This window comes from Hippoglossus hippoglossus, chromosome 5, assembly GCF_009819705.1.
Source record: "Hippoglossus hippoglossus isolate fHipHip1 chromosome 5, fHipHip1.pri, whole genome shotgun sequence".
Classification (NCBI taxonomy): domain Eukaryota; kingdom Metazoa; phylum Chordata; class Actinopteri; order Pleuronectiformes; family Pleuronectidae; genus Hippoglossus; species Hippoglossus hippoglossus.
The window spans coordinates 1635028-1650940 of NC_047155.1; the positions used below are offsets into that span (position 1 = coordinate 1635028).

General features: G+C 44.5%; 1 protein-coding gene and 1 long non-coding RNA gene across 2 annotated transcripts; one reads left to right on the forward strand and one right to left on the reverse strand.

Annotated features, from left to right (window-relative positions):
* Positions 1–7571: 7571 nt before the first annotated feature.
* On the forward strand, positions 7572–15615 carry si:dkey-222f2.1 (intermediate filament protein ON3). The gene is made up of 10 exons (XM_034586738.1): positions 7572–8456; positions 12811–13019; positions 13110–13170; positions 13659–13754; positions 13856–14020; positions 14571–14696; positions 14782–14925; positions 15013–15089; positions 15172–15218; positions 15412–15615. The coding sequence occupies exons 1-10, from the start codon at positions 8145–8147 to the stop codon at positions 15516–15518; spliced, it is 1344 nt and encodes a 447-aa protein (XP_034442629.1). The 5' UTR covers positions 7572–8144; the 3' UTR covers positions 15519–15615.
* LOC117762227 lies at positions 12926–13924 on the reverse strand. Its single transcript, XR_004613971.1, has 3 exons — positions 13677–13924; positions 13091–13161; positions 12926–13007 (listed from the first exon to the last, which is right to left on the reverse strand). It is a non-coding gene; the product is annotated as an uncharacterized LOC117762227 (long non-coding RNA).
* Positions 15616–15913: the final 298 nt, after the last annotated feature.

Genomic DNA, 15913 nt, shown 5'->3' on the forward strand with positions numbered 1-15913 from the left:
CGAGGGTTTAGAAAACCAAGATGTGGGTCTGCTGACTGTGCTTTCGTTCAGGGAGCTGAACCTGGTGAAAGACCAGCAGCACAGTCTTCTCACGCTGCTCCGTGTTTTCCATCCAGCGTTACAGAAGCTCACGGCAGAGACGCTCGCTGTCTGTAAACCTTTGTTCATCTTTGACGGCCTGGATGAAAGCAGACTTCCTCTGGACTTCAACCACAGGGAGCTTGTGTCTGATGTCACACAGAGGTCATCAGTCAACGTGCTGCTGACAAACCTCATCCGGGGGAATCTGCTTCCCTCGGCTCTCGTCTGGATAACCTCCAGACCTGCGGCGGCCAATCAGATCCCTCCTGCATGTGTTGACAGGGTCACAGAAGTACGAGGCTTCACTGAGGCCCAGAAGGAGGAGTACTTCAGGAGGAGATTCAGTGATGAAGAGCTGTGCAGCAGAATCATCTCACACATCAAGACGTCCAGGAGCCTCCACATCATGTGTCAAATCCCAGTCTTCTGCTGGATCAGTGCTACAGTTCTGGAGCACATGTTGACCACAGACCAGAGAGGAGAGCTGCCCAAGACCCTGACTGACCTGTACTCACACTTCCTGCTGGTTCAGACAAAGAGGAAGAACAACAAGTACGGTGAGGGACATGAGACGAGTCCACAGCAGCTGACGGAGGCTGACAGGGACGTTCTCCTGAAGCTGGGGAGGCTGGCGCTTAAACATCTGGAGGAAGGAAACATCATGTTCTACCAAGAAGACCTGGAGCGGTGTGGTCTTAATGTCACAGAGGCCTCTGTGTACTCAGGAGTTTGTACTGAGATCTTCAGAAGAGAGTGTGTGATCTTCCAGAAATCAGTCTACTGCTTTGTTCATCTGAGCGTTCAGGAGTTTCTGGCTGCAGTCTACATGTTCCACTGTTACACCAAGAGGAACACAGAAGAACTCAACAACTTCTTGGGAACATATGTGGACACAGACAGTGCCTCCTCCCTGAATGACCTCCTGAAGAGAACCATGAAGAAATCCCTCACCAGTACAAATGGACATCTGGACCTGTTTGTTCGCTTCCTTCACGGCCTCAGTCTGGAGTCCAACCAGAGAGTCTTAGGAGGCCTGCTGGGTCGGACAGAGAACAATCCAAAGATCATCCAGAGAGTCATCAACAACCTGAAGAAGATGGAGAGTGATGACATTTCTCCTGACAGAAGCATCAACATCTTCCACTGTCTGACTGAGATGAACGACCAATCAGTTCATCAGCAGATGCAACAGTTCCTGACGTCAGAGAACAAATCAAAGGAGAAACTCTCTGTCATCCACTGCTCAGCTCTGGCCTACATGCTGCAGATGTCAGAGGAGGTTCTGGATGAGTTGGACCTGAAGAAGTTCAACACATCAGACCAGGGTCGACTGAGACTGATCCCAGCTGTGAGGAACTGCAGGAAGGCTCTGTGAGTCCAGACATGATCAATAACATGTTCAATCAGTGGAGATGAGTCGTTCTTCAAATACACTCGGTGTTAAATGGTTCTCATTGTTTGGGGCAGCATGGTGTTGCAGTGGTCAACACTGTTAGTGCAGCCTTTCTGTGAGGAGGAGGTTCTCCTGGTGTCTGCAGGGTTTTCTCATGTACAGATGAGAACAACTAGATCAGATGTGGAGAGTGAAATCCAATGTGATCACTGTGCTGGAGTTTGAGGGTTCAGACATACGACCATGTGGGATGCAAGGGAGATTATTGTATATACTGTGTATATATATATATATATATATATATATATATATATATATATATATATATATATATATATGAGCAAACAGCTAGCACCGAGTGAGGAGACGATCACTGAATCAGTGTTTTGGATGAGAATCACTGACGGTTCCTTTAAACTGAAGAAGCAGGAAATATAGTTTATTCTTCTTTCTTGTCAAACTGAATTCCCACCCTGCGTTTGTACGCCACCACCAACCAGTGCAGTGTCCGTCCCTCCAGGTTCCTGACATGTGGACTTCACAATAATATGAGGTCACTGTAACCTTTGACCTTTGACCATTGAAATCTAATCAGTTTCTCTTTGAGTCAAAATGTGAAGAAATCCCCGAAAGACAGACTTGAGACATCATGTTCAAGAGGCCATGAACATGTTCTGTGACCTTGACCTTTGACCTTTGACCACCTGAATCTAATGAGTTCCTCTGTTAGTCTGAATGAACGCTTGGACCAAATCTGAAAGGATTCTCTTGAGGAGTTTTTAACAAAAAGGGGATTTACCAGGGTGAGGGTCACATGATCACGTTTTGCATGAATGTTGTGTTTTCTGATTTAATTCTCACAGATTTGATATTTTCTTTAATTACAGACTCGGTGGTTGTGACCTCTCAGAGACTCAGTGTGAAGTCGTGGCCTCAGCTCTGAAGTCAGACCCCTCACATCTGAGAGAACTGGATCTGAGTGTAAACTCCCTGCAGGATTCAGGAGTGAAGCTGTGTTCTGGACTGGAGAGTCCAAACTGTCGACTGGAGACTCTGAGGTCCTTAAATCCTTCTTCACTTTTCAGACTTTCTTTCTTATTGGGTTATTATTTATTTAAATTGTCTCAGTTCTGCTCTGCTCACTGTCCCTCAGTCATCTGTCCCTCACCCAGCCTGTCAGTCACGTCCACCTCATCAACTCCATTCACCTGCACTCACCTGCTCCTGATCACTAAGAAAGTGTCAGTAAATAACATGTGGACTGAGGCCGAGCACTCGTCCTCCTCAGGTTTTCAAAATAAGACACGTTCTTATTGAAACACGTTGGACAGTTGATAAGTATAGAAACAAACAGGAAGTGAGTGTCAGGAGCCATCCCTACTTTAAACAGTGTTTAATTACACAAACCTGCTCAGTGACCAACACACAGAGAAGAAGCTGATGAATGAAACAATGGTCCAACATGTCTGATCTGATATTTATCTTCAGGTCACAGACTGGACTGAGGTCAGCAGCATGTTGAGAGTCTGTGTTGACATGATGACGATTCACAACAACAGGAGGACACATTCTAATATTCATATTTCTTTATCCAGGTTGAGGAGCTGCAGACTGTCAGAGATCAGCTGTTCTTCTCTGGCTTCAGCTCTGAGGTCAAACCCCTCTCATCTGAGAGAACTGGATCTGAGTATCAACAGGCTGCAGGACTCAGGAGTGAAGGAGCTGTGTGGTTTTCTACAGAGTCCAACCTGTCGACTGGAGACTCTGAGGTCAGACATCATGTTTTAATGTTGAAGGTTCAGTGTGTAGAATGTAGTGACGTCTAGTGGTGAAGTGTTGTGTTGCAGATTGTGTTCCACTTTGGTTTCATTTCCAACATGAAACCCTTCCTCTGGTTTCAGGACTTACACGGGGTCGTCCATGCCTTTATCTTTTCACCACTAGATCTCTGTCCCGCCCTGTCCACACGTGTTCCTCAGGCTCCCTGCACCACTTTCAACTGGTCAAACTGCTGCTCAGATCATCGCCACTTCAAGAGAACATGATCATAGAACTGCTCGCCCTTTCACACATCAACTGTGGAACATGTTCTGACAAGTGGGTCGGACATTTTCTGGAGCTGAAGCAGCAGCAGGAGATTGTCTGGGTCCGACTCGTTCACAGCAACAGGAACATGTGGGAACATTCAGACGAGGGGCGGAGCCAAAACACATATCTACATGATAACCATGGTTACGTTAAGTTATGTTAAGTTACAGGTTCACTGTGAAGGAGTTAGTGACGTCTCCAGGAGTCGTACATGTGAACGTAGTCCACTTGTTCACGTGTACGACTCCTGAACATGTCCAGCAAGATATTTAGAGACATCTAGTGGTGAAGTTACATATTACAAACAACTGAACCCCGAGGACACGAGGACTTTCAAGCTGTTTTCAGTCATGAACTCTGTAAAATAGTGTCTGGACATTTTCTGGAGTTTGACCTTCACATATGAAGAACGGGTGGAGCAGCAGGAGGCCGGACATGACGTATAAACTCTGCTGTGGAAAGATCAGTGTTGTTGTTTACAGCTCATCCACACCGGCGTCGGCCCTCATCACCAAAAGATCTGGAACCTCCTTGTGTTTCCAAGTTGACGTCTTCGTCTTCTACGTGTACGGCTCCTCTTCTTCATCCTGAGATATTTGTGTTCTTCCAGTTTCACGTCCGTCACGTGCTTATGTCCTCAACACGTCCACTCACTCTCTGTGAATCCTCTGGACATTCACCTGCTCTATTCTCACATGGACTCACTCAGAAACTTTATTAGGAGGCTGCAGGAGAAGTTCCAGAAAATGTCCAGAACAACTTGACTCAGACTTCAGGTCTGAAAACAGAGACAGTAATGTTTAGTCAAAGTCCTTTATTTTCACACATGAACTCAGTTTAATTTACAGTTAAGTTTTATTCTTTATCCAGGTTGACGTACTACAGTCTGTCAGAGATCAGCTGTTCTTCTCTGGCTTCAGCTCTGAGGTCAAACCCCTCTCATCTGAGAGAACTGGATCTGAGTATCAACAACCTGCAGGACTCAGGAGTGAAGGAGCTGTGTGGTTTTCTACAGAGTCCAACCTGTCGACTGGAGACTCTGAGGTCAGTTCACTGACTGACTTTTATAGATCTCATATCTATAAAACAGCATTTATACACAATTGATCTCATTTAATTCTAATTTAACATAATTCCTCTTCATACATAACTTGAATCCATTCATTAATTAATCTGTGACATTTTAAATATTCAGCTACTTGTTAAAACACTGAGTTTAGTTCTGGATTTCCTAAACTGATCTGCAGGACAGAGACCGGGTCCAAATAATCTATTTGTACTGAATCAGGACTCGTTTTTAGTCCAACATGTCTGATTTCATATTTATCTTCCATGTTATGAGTCTGTGCTGACATGAATATGTGTCTGTTATTTTCACACATGAACTCAGTTTAATTTAAGTTTTATTCTTTATCCAGGTTGAAGGAGTGCAGACTGTCAGAGATCAGCTGTTCTTCTCTGGCTTCAGCTCTGAGGTCAAACCCCTCTCATCTGAGAGAACTGGATCTGAGTAACAATAAGCTGCAGGACTCAGGAGTGAAGGAGCTGCTTGATCTAAAGCAGAGTCCAACCTGTCGACTGGAGACTCTGAGGTCAGTAGATGGTTGGAGTCAGTCCACGCTGCTTTCATCAGTATGTTACTAAACACAGTCAGTATCACAGATCCAGTGTCTGTGCTACCAAGCAGGATTTGTGGTTATCAGGTTAACTTCAGGTCCATGTGTTTTTATTGACGAGTGATGTCAGGTGTCCACCACAGTGTCCTCAGAGTCAGTGAGACAGTGTGTGTCCTCAGAGACAGTGAGAGTCCTCAGAGACAGTCAGACAGTTTGTGTCCTCAGAGTCAGTGAGACAGTGTGTGTCCTCAGAGTCACTGAGACAGTGAGTCAGTGTGTGTCCTCAGAGACAGTGAGACAGTGAGTGTCCTCAGAGACAGTGTGTGTCCTCAGAGACAGTGAGGCAGTGTGTGTCCTCAGAGTCAGTGAGACAGTGTGTGTCCTCAGAGACAGTGAGAGTCCTCAGAGACAGTCAGACAGTTTGTGTCCTCAGAGTCAGTGAGACAGTGTGTGTCCTCAGAGTCACTGAGACAGTGAGTCAGTGTGTGTCCTCAGAGACAGTGAGACAGTGAGTGTCCTCAGAGACAGTGTGTGTCCTCAGAGACAGTGAGGCAGTGTGTGTCCTCAGAGTCAGTGAGACAGTGTGTGTCCTCAGTCAGTGAGACAGTGTGTTCTCAGAGTCAGTGAGACAGTGTGTGTCCTCAGAGACAGTGAGACAGTGTGTGTCCTCAGAGACAGTGAGACAGTGTGTGTCTTCCACTCGTCTTGTTAGTAAACAACAGATTCAGATCTCGTGGCCTCGAGTTATTTATCTCGTTCACACGTTATTATGTCGTGGTCACGTAATATATTTTTACCAAATGCCACCAGGGGGCGCTGTAACTTACACATTGACACGATCCCAGATGTTTCACCAGCTGTTCTTCCTGCATTTAGCAGCTGTGACTGAGTTTCTTTTATTCTGGATCATGTGTTTGTTCTCCTCTGATTTTTATTATAGAACAGTTTGATCCTGGTTGTGAAATATGAGGCTCTGCTGTCAGTCAAACTGTCCATGTCTGTGATTGGTCTTACACAGTAAACCCCGCCCCTTTTATGTGCACGCTCAGATCTCGATGAGGAAAACCTGAGTTAACTTAACGAGTTGATAACCAGCGTCATGTGACCACTTAGCCTGACTGTGTCTGTCAGGTTCAGTTGAGCTGGATCTCAGAAAGATCTCCTGGACATGTTGAAGTGTCTTCGTAGTTCAGGCCTCAGTGTTTCCTCAGTGAAGCTGTGAGAGGACAATGAGGACAGACGTCAGGATTGGACAGAGACACAGAGAGACAACAGTCGGCCAATCAGACGAGCCACAAGCTGCTTGGGATCATGTGATTGAGTTGACGTGAAGACGACAGTTGTTGTTGTTTTCATGTGAACAGGAAATGAAGCTGGACCACAGCTGACAGCCTCACACGAGGAACAGAGACGGTGTCGTCTTCATCTGATCTGAGACAGTTTGTTCTCTCACTTCATCAGTGAAGAACTGATCAGGTGGATCTTTGTCACAGCTCTGAGATCAGTGGGACTGAAGCCTCTCATCATCACCATGGTAACCAGGAGCTCTTTATACAGAGCAGAACCTCTGCTGAGGTCCATCTGTCTCATCTGGTCCCAGTTTGTCAGAAGCAGATGTTCATCAACACACAGTGAAACATGTCTTCACCTGTAACAGCAGTAAATCCACCTCTCAGGTGTCCACTCTGCACTTTGACATGCAGAGGAAACACACTTAGCTCTTAGCGTGTTCATTCCAACATGTGAACATGAAGCAGAGAGGAAGCTGCTCCACCTCTGAACAGGACTGAAGTCCCTGCTGCTCTTTCTACTGGATGTGCTGCATCACTGACTCACAGCTGATGAAGTGAGTCTCTGTAACACTGATGTCTTCTTCTCTCAACAGCTGGTTGTCTTTGTGGATCTGAGTGTGAAGAGGACAGTGTGTGTGGACGGAGGCTGAGCTGTGTCCTGAGGATCCAGAGGCTGAAGCAGCAGCAGCTTGTGTGTAGTCTCCAATCTACACAACCCCTAATCTGCATGTGTTTGTGAGATGAAGCCGGAGCACCTGGAGAAAACACGGGGAGAACATGCAGACTCCACACAGGAAGACCCCATCTGAACCGGATTCAAACCAGCAACCTAATTCATTGACCTTCCATGATGCTAAAAACCTTTATCTTGATGATGTTCTCACGTGGCATCTATGTCACTTGTGTCCGTCCTGGGAGAGGGATCCTCACATGTGTCTCAGAGGTTTCTACCTTCTTTATCTGTTAAAAGGGTTTTTAGTAGTTTGTTCTGACTCTTGTTGAGGGTTAAGAACAGAGGATGTCACACCTTGTTAAAGCCCTATGAGACAAACTGTGATTTGTGAATATGGGCTATACAAATAAAGTTTGATTTGATTGATTGATAGATAGATATTTGGCATCAGTTCTAGACAGTGTGATGAAGTGGCGATGTGTTATCTGTCTTTACTCTTTTGTTTTAGTAAATCCACACAGTAGCACCGACCCACTGAGAAGGTCTTCAAATTTAGAACAGGGTGAAATACAGACATGGTCTCAGGTTGTGGAGGAAGTGCAACTGACAAGTAGAAAATACTTTTAGATTTTAATATTGTTGCAAGGTTCAGATTGTTTCAGAAGTAAATGTATGGGTTTGGAGTTTCATGGTGCACTTTGTTTAAAAGTTCACACACACACACACACACACACACACACACACACACACACACACACTCACCTGGATATGTGACACCGCAGCTCGCCTGTGCTCCAGTTTCTTTCCTCCTCTGAATCCACCCTGGGGACGTTTAAAAGGCCACGAGACACCTGAGACCGTCACTGTGGTCAGACATCTTACACTCACCTGTTTCTCTCTGCTTCTCTGACTCAGTCATTTCTGCTCAGCTCAGCCTGTTTCCTGCAGGTCTTCACTCTACTCTTCATCTTTTTATCACTTTGCATCCATCCCTCGCCAACATGAGTCTGAGTCGTACAAAGAGAATCAGCTCCAGCAGCTCAGTGCGGAGCAGCAGCACGTCCAGGAGGCTGAGCGGCTACGGTCCAGGTCAGGGGGCCTTCACCGGCGTCTCCCTGAGCAGCAGCTCTCTGTACGCGGGTGCCAACGGGCATCACCACGGCCTCGGGGCCCCCCTGGCGTCCCTGTCGGTCAACAAGAGCCTGTTGGCCCCCCTCAACCTGGAGATCGACCCCAACCTGTCGATGAGCCGAGCCCACGAGAAGGAGCAGATCAAGAGCCTCAACAACCGCTTCGCAAGCTTCATCGACAAGGTAAAGGAGGAGCGAGGAAGAAGTTAGTCGATTAATCAACAGTGGAATATTGATCAGAAGCTAAACTCAGCATTCAGGCATGAAACGATAAACAAGCCTCTGTAATGTGAAGATTTTTATGAACATTAAAAATATTTTGAAGAATATATTAAGTTAAATGTAGAAGTTTCTGTTTCCACAAATAAATCACATATTGTTTTTATTGCAAACTAAAAGTTGAGTTAATTAGAAAGAAAAGCTCAACTTTTAATGCAGTCAGGGTTTTACAACACTTTCACTTGACACTTGAATGATAAAGTCTCCAAACGTATTTAATTGACATTAACTAAGTTACTTCTCTTAATTTAAGTCTCTTCTCAAACGCAGTTTTTCTCTTGTATTTTTTATTAACCTTCACTGTCACTTTTTAGCTTGAATATGATCTGCTGCTAAATTAAAGTATCTGTTCTGCTCATTAATTATTAACTAGAATGTAACTCAGGAGAGCGTAACCTTCCACCAGGGCTGAACAATCCGACACACATCATCTCATTCTTATTATCGTCAAACTATACAAAAAATACATGAAGTGGTCGAAAAAACTAAACGATTTATTTGTATCTTAACTTCATTATCTGATAAAGAGAAATAAACGTAGTATTATTAAGTGTTATATCTGCACCAAATTAATCTAACGGATGAATCTGGAAACTTGTTTTCACATTTGAGAACCACTGGTCTCGCTGCATTAACATTTAACACTTGACAAACAAGCAAGTTAAACTGTTCTTAATGGTTTTGTGTTGTTTCTGACCGACACTTTCATATACGATTAAATTAACACACATGACATCTTTACTGCGTCACCACAGAGCAGGTGTTTATTCACACGCACTCTAAATTTAGAAACAGCTGTTAAATTGTTGATCAAGTGTTCCCTTCACTTTCTGTGGGAGAAAACCAACCTGACAGGTTGTGGTCATGTCGATCCGTCTGTTACTGTGGATCCCTGTCTCGTACGGAGGAACAAACACTGCTGTCACTCTACACGATGAAACACACACAGTTCATTTTAACTCACAGTTTCTGTCACTGAGCAGCAGCTTAATTAAAAGAAGTGAAATCACGCGAGTCCACATTCATATGAACAGTGCAGCAGTTTGTGAAGCTCCTGATTTGAGTTTTGCAGCAGACGACCAGAGTCTGAACTGTCCCCACTTGACCTCTGTTTTATTTCAGGATAAGTTACAACAAAATAAAAAGTGAAAGAGTGGAAACCTCCACGAAGGGCCAACAGTCCCATCCTGCACCGAATCCATCATGTTCATTTGGATCAAATGAAACTACTGAAGATACAAAGATACAAACTGTTGATTCTCTCCTGACTCAGCTACACATCGGTGGTAGTGACAGGGTTGTAGCTCTATCTGTTACTGTGGCTAGTAGGGCCGACACACTTATGCAACCACATTTAAATCTGCTAGATCTGGACTTTTATTTGGATCTGCACCATCAGTTCCATAAAAATGTCTAATTTGTTTCATCAAGATTTATCCAAATTCTCAGAGAAATTCCAGAATCAGTCCCCTTTTGTGAAGTTCCACAGAAAGTCTCTCTCTTGGCTCATGTCCAATCCTTCCACAAAGAAGAAAATAAACCAAAATGTTGAAAAACGTCTGGCAATGTTAAAGAAAGAGAAAAGAAGGGATCCGCATCCACGGCCGAAATCTAACCAGTTCTTTCTTGGCCCATGTTCCATCCGTCCAACAAACTTTGTGGAAATCCAATTGGTCGTTTTTTGCGTAGTCCTGTTCACAAACAAACTAAACATTAGCCGTTGATATTCAAGGTTAAGAACAAAACCTTTCCTCATATTTACATGAGCCTGAATGGGCTATTTTCAAAGTGTCCAAATACTTTAGCAGTGACAGTAAATTACTGGGTGTTGGGAAAGCGTGAACACGGAGGTAAACATGGCTTCTGTGCTGAGGCTCCTGAAGAACACAGGTTGTGCTCGTTTCCCACAGACGCAGCGAGCATCTCGGGGATGAAGCTCGACATTGATACCGTACTTAGAGAAACATCTCTGCTTTCTCACGGAGTCGGTAACACACCCTCACAATGGAGGCTTTGTTGGCTTCTCACATCAGCGCAGCGCTGGACCAAATGTACATGATGAACCTTTTCTAACAGACTTAAATGCATCACACAGAGGTCAATATTATATCATTACATAGATCTGGATCAAAGCTGAACATTCATCTTTTGTGAGCAGAAGGCAGGAGATGACGTCATGTCAGAGCTCGACCAGACGTCTTCAATGGAAGTGATGGTATTATGATAAACTGATGATTCAATTAAAATGTGTTAGAAGTAGCATTCATGATACAAATCAGACATTTTGACCTCATATACATGCTTCTTATACGACAGAGTATTAGAGCCACTTACATTTGAGATATAATAGAATAAAATCATAACATGGTATTGAACAAAGTGTTAAAATGAGGAATGTGGAGCATCTTTTTGAGTTCTTCCTCAGTATAAGTCTCCTAAATGACTTAATATAACATTTTCATTCTCAGTTTCAGGACCCTGAAAAGATTTTGTAAGAACCTGAGTCTATTGTGAAGAAAGAACCACACAGACTTACAGGAAACTGTCTCTTTAGTGGAGGAGGAAATGTTTTGTCGACTGTGAGATTATCGTTGGTTTTTCAGATTGGTTCAAGGTTTTTTTATCCAGAAGAAATTAATTCTCCTGGCTGGTTAGTTCCTTCTTTTTCTCAAAATGTAATGACGTTTTATTCTCATAATATTTCGATCCCTTTTACAAAATTTCAGTATTTCTTTCTCCAATATGGCCCTAATACGTACTGCATGCTTTTTCTTTTACTGTCAGTCATTATCATTCTACAGGGTGTTATCATATATTTCAGAAGTGTTCTTCAAAGATTCTGCAGAGTTGTTAGTAAAAGCAACAACATTAAAAACACATTAAGAAGAAGAATGAAGAAAGATCGGGCCCTGGCTGCTGATCAGTTTCCATTTCACAAGACAAAATATTGTGAAAGCTCCGAGAAAACATTTGAACCGTTGTTCATTCATCGCCGTCGATGAGATGCTTGATGTGACTTCCCAGAGAACAGGTCACACACAAAAGATTCCTTGTCCACAAAGGTTTTAGTTGCAGGAAAGACACGAAAAACTTCAACCTGGTGTTTAAAAAGAATCTAGGTCTGTTATTTGTTTTTTGTTTATTGATCTAAATGATCAATCTCGTGCCACAGAGAGACAAACTAGTTTAAGTTGCAGGATGATAACTCAGTTTAATCTGATTCAGACTCGATCTCAGGATCAATGGGAAATATAATATTATTTATAGATACTGGATATCACAGAAACACACTTAGATCTGATCTGAGGCTTCAAACCTTAAGAAGGAAACTAAGAATTCAGCGGATGCATCCGGGATTTAAAAAGCCATTTAAACCCTGGACTAGCTGCTGGTACTGGGCCACTGGACATTTGAGCCATCTGTCCCGTTTCCGTTCCATTGAGTCGAGTCGTAACCTGATAAATCAGGTGAGACTCGGCGTGGTTGTGTATCAGAGGCAGATAATTCGGCTCCGAACAGAAAACAGGCTTTGTGTTGAGCGGAGGACGTATAATGGGAGGTGGATGATCCTGTGGGCAGGAAACCTGAGCTGTGCAGATACCGACCTGGAGGACAACGCTGACATTGAGCTGGATTTTCTGCTGGAATGAACCTGTGATTATCTGAGGAGGGACATTATTTACCCAAACTATTCAACGTCCTTTCGCTCTAATCGATTTCTTCACAGGACTAAATAACAGAATCATTGAAATAAAAAAACTAGCAAGACATCCTGCCACAACATGAATCATTTTCTTTTTCACAAACTTTTCCATTAGAGTCAAATCTAGAGTCATGTTGAGTCCAGCAGTTTCTGTTTTAAAGAATCCTGGTAAGTGAGTTATTTACGGACTAAATGATGAATATATTTATTTAAGATCATGTTAATATTGCAAACACGAGTAATAACGATTTAACAAACGTCTCAATCATAAAGGTTTGAGTAGCAGCAGGTCACACCGTTATTAAAGTGACAGTGTACTTTATTTAGTTTGCTCAAGTACACTTTTAAACCTTTAGTCAAAAATATAGTTCCATGATGTGATGTTATTTTCAACCAATTTCAACTGTCGTCCATTAGCTACATTTTCATCACTGGCTCATGTACTGCAGTTGTTTGACAGGCTTTGTTAAACTTTTAAAATCAATGAAATTAAAATCTGAAAAATAAAAACCCTTTAACTCCACTTTCTGTCTCCTTCTGTGTCACATCCCTCAGGTGCGTTTCCTGGAGCAGCAGAACAAGATGCTGGAGACGAAGCTGGAGCTGCTGCAGGGTCAGGGGGTGGGCCGCTCCAACGTGGAGCCCCTGTTCGAGGCCTACATGGCGGGACTGAGGCGCCAAATGGACCTGGTCAACAACGACAAGACCAAACTGGACGGGGAGCTGAGGAACATGCAGGGCCTGGTGGAGGACTACAAACACAAGTAAACAATGAAGCGCTGACACCATTGTTGATCTTTGTAATAACACATTTTATTTGTGTAACTAAACGCACCGTCCTGCCTCTGCCACAGGTACGAGGACGAGATTAACAAGAGGAACAACCTGGAGAACGACTTTGTTATCCTGAAGAAGGTCAGCGCACACACACACACACACACACACACACACACACACACACACACACACACACACACACACACACACACACACACACACACACACACACACACACACAGGTGTGGTGAGTAAGATGAACCACTCTTTTGTCCTTTTTCCTTTGTGCCTGTTGGTTGTCTCGTCTCACTCGTCCTCTGTCTCTCTCCCACATTTATTAAAACACATAAACGCTTTGTCATCACATGGGAATGAAGTCAGTTTTACATTCAAGGTGCTTCGGTTGTGCAGCTTGTGAATTAGGTTATAATAACCAGAGCTATATAAATTAAGGGCATTGATTGGATGATGATTGTCAACAGGTGTGATCAGGTGAGGAGGTGACGCCCTGAATCAGCACACACACTAACAGAGGGGGGGGGGGGCAGGACACACCGACTGGAGATTGGAGAACCAACAATACTAATAATCATGTCTGTGTATGATCTTTGCTTGTGTGCGTCCAGGATGTAGACTCGGCCTACCTGGTGAAGGCAGATCTGGAGGACAAGGTGGGAGCTCTGACTGACGAAATCAACTTCCTGCGCAACGTCTACGATGAGGTGAAGAAACCTGGAATTGATCCTGTGTTCAAAAATATCATTACATTATATTCGGTGCATTTTTGTCCCTCACCACTTTGACCTTATTCCCTGATGACCAGGAGCTGCGTGAGCTGCAGGCCAGCATCAAGGACACGTCGGTGGTGGTGCAGATGGACAACAGCCGCAGCCTGAACATGGAGCAGATTGTGGCTGAGGTCAAATCCCAGTATGAGGACATCGCAGCCCGCAGCCGAGAGGAGGCAGAGGCCTGGTACAAGAGCAAGGTGAGGATGAGGAGACGGGGATAGAACACTGACAGTAGAATAACCTATATTAGTTTAATCCACTATAGGAATCCACAGAACAGGCTGTGATAGGCCTCAGTAGACCTGATGCACTGGCTCTCACATCGCTGCAGGGTCAAGTGTTATTTGAGAGCGAAATCCAAAACGGCCCTGAAGCAGAATTTCACCTTCTCCACCACCCGAAACTAAGAAGACATTTAAGAGGATGGAGTTCACACTGGTGTCATGTTATAGGACCCCCGTGCTTTTAGGTTCAGCAGCAGCTTTGACAGATGGAGTAATAAAAATACCGTCTAAACTCTGTGAAGGACCTGCACATCTGGATATGTGACAGGTGTTTGTCCACATACCTGAGGAAGGTTAAACGGGCCAAATAAAATAAATATTTCATCAGTCAGCGAGGCAGGAGTTTCCTCATCAGTTCAATGATCAGGTTGTTCTGTAAGTCCATATCAACTTGTTTCCTCTGCCTCCAAGTGGCCAAACAAAATGCTGCAGGTTTAAAGTTTAAAATGAATCTCTTCTGTAGTTCGACCAAATGTCGGTTCAGGCCAGTCAGTTCGGAGACGAGCTCCGCGTTGTGAAGGGGGAGGTGGCCGAGGTCACCCGACTGATCAGCCGGCTGCAGAGCGAGATAGAGGCCGTCAAAGCTCAGGTACCATTACAGACGATATTCAGCCGAACAGAATTTTATCTGCGGGATAATTGCGACCCTCACCGCTCCGTCCCTCCACCCTCAGCGTGGCAGTCTGGAGAACCAGCTGGCTGAGGCGGAGGAGCGTGGGGAGCTGGCTGTGAAAGAAGCCAAGGCCCGAACCAGAGACCTGGAGGACGCCCTGCAGAGAGCCAAGCAGGACATGGCCAGACAGCTCCGAGAGTACCAGGTGAGTGACAGAGGGAGCCACCGCTCAGGGTCAAGTAATGACTCATCACCTTGATCTACAAAAATCATTTCTCATCTTCACCTGCAGGACCTGATGAACCTGAAACTGGCTCTGGACATTGAGATCGCCACCTACAGGAAGCTGCTGGAAGGAGAGGAGGACAGGTGAGAGGAGCGGAGGAGAATAAGTGATTAGGACTTTGTATCTTTGATATAAACAAACTAACTTCCTCCTCCTGTCCTGCAGACTCGGACACCAGTCCATCCTCAACATTCAGGCCGTCTCCAACTACAGTAAGTAACAAAGTGAGGTGGAGCCCAAACCCAGAGGAAGCTAGAGAAGCTCGATGGACATATTCACACGTCACAACTTGCATCTAGTTTCCTCTCTGTTTTCTACTGTTTTCATTGATTTCAATAATTTTACTGGTACTTAATTTCAGTTATACTATATACGGTCTCACTGAATCTCTCTCTCTTTGTCCAGGTACTAAAAGTAATAACGGTTACCACAGTAACAGCAGCTCTCCTGCTCCAAAACTGCTGATAAAGACGACTGAGACCAGAGATAACAGCAGATACAGCACACACTGAGCAACACACACACACACACTGAGCAACACACACACACACTGAGCAACACACACACACACACTGAGCAACACACACACACACTGAGCAACACACACACACACTGAGCAACACACACACACTGAGCAACACACACACACACACACTGAGCAACACACACACACACACACTGAGCAACACACACACACACTGAGCAACACACACACACACTGAGCAACACACACACACACACTGAGCAACACACACACACACTGAGCAACACACACACACACTGAGTAACACACACACACACTGAGCAACACACACACACACTGAGCAACACACACACACACACTGAGCAACACACACACACTGAGCAACACACACTGAGCAACACACACACACACACACTGAGCAAC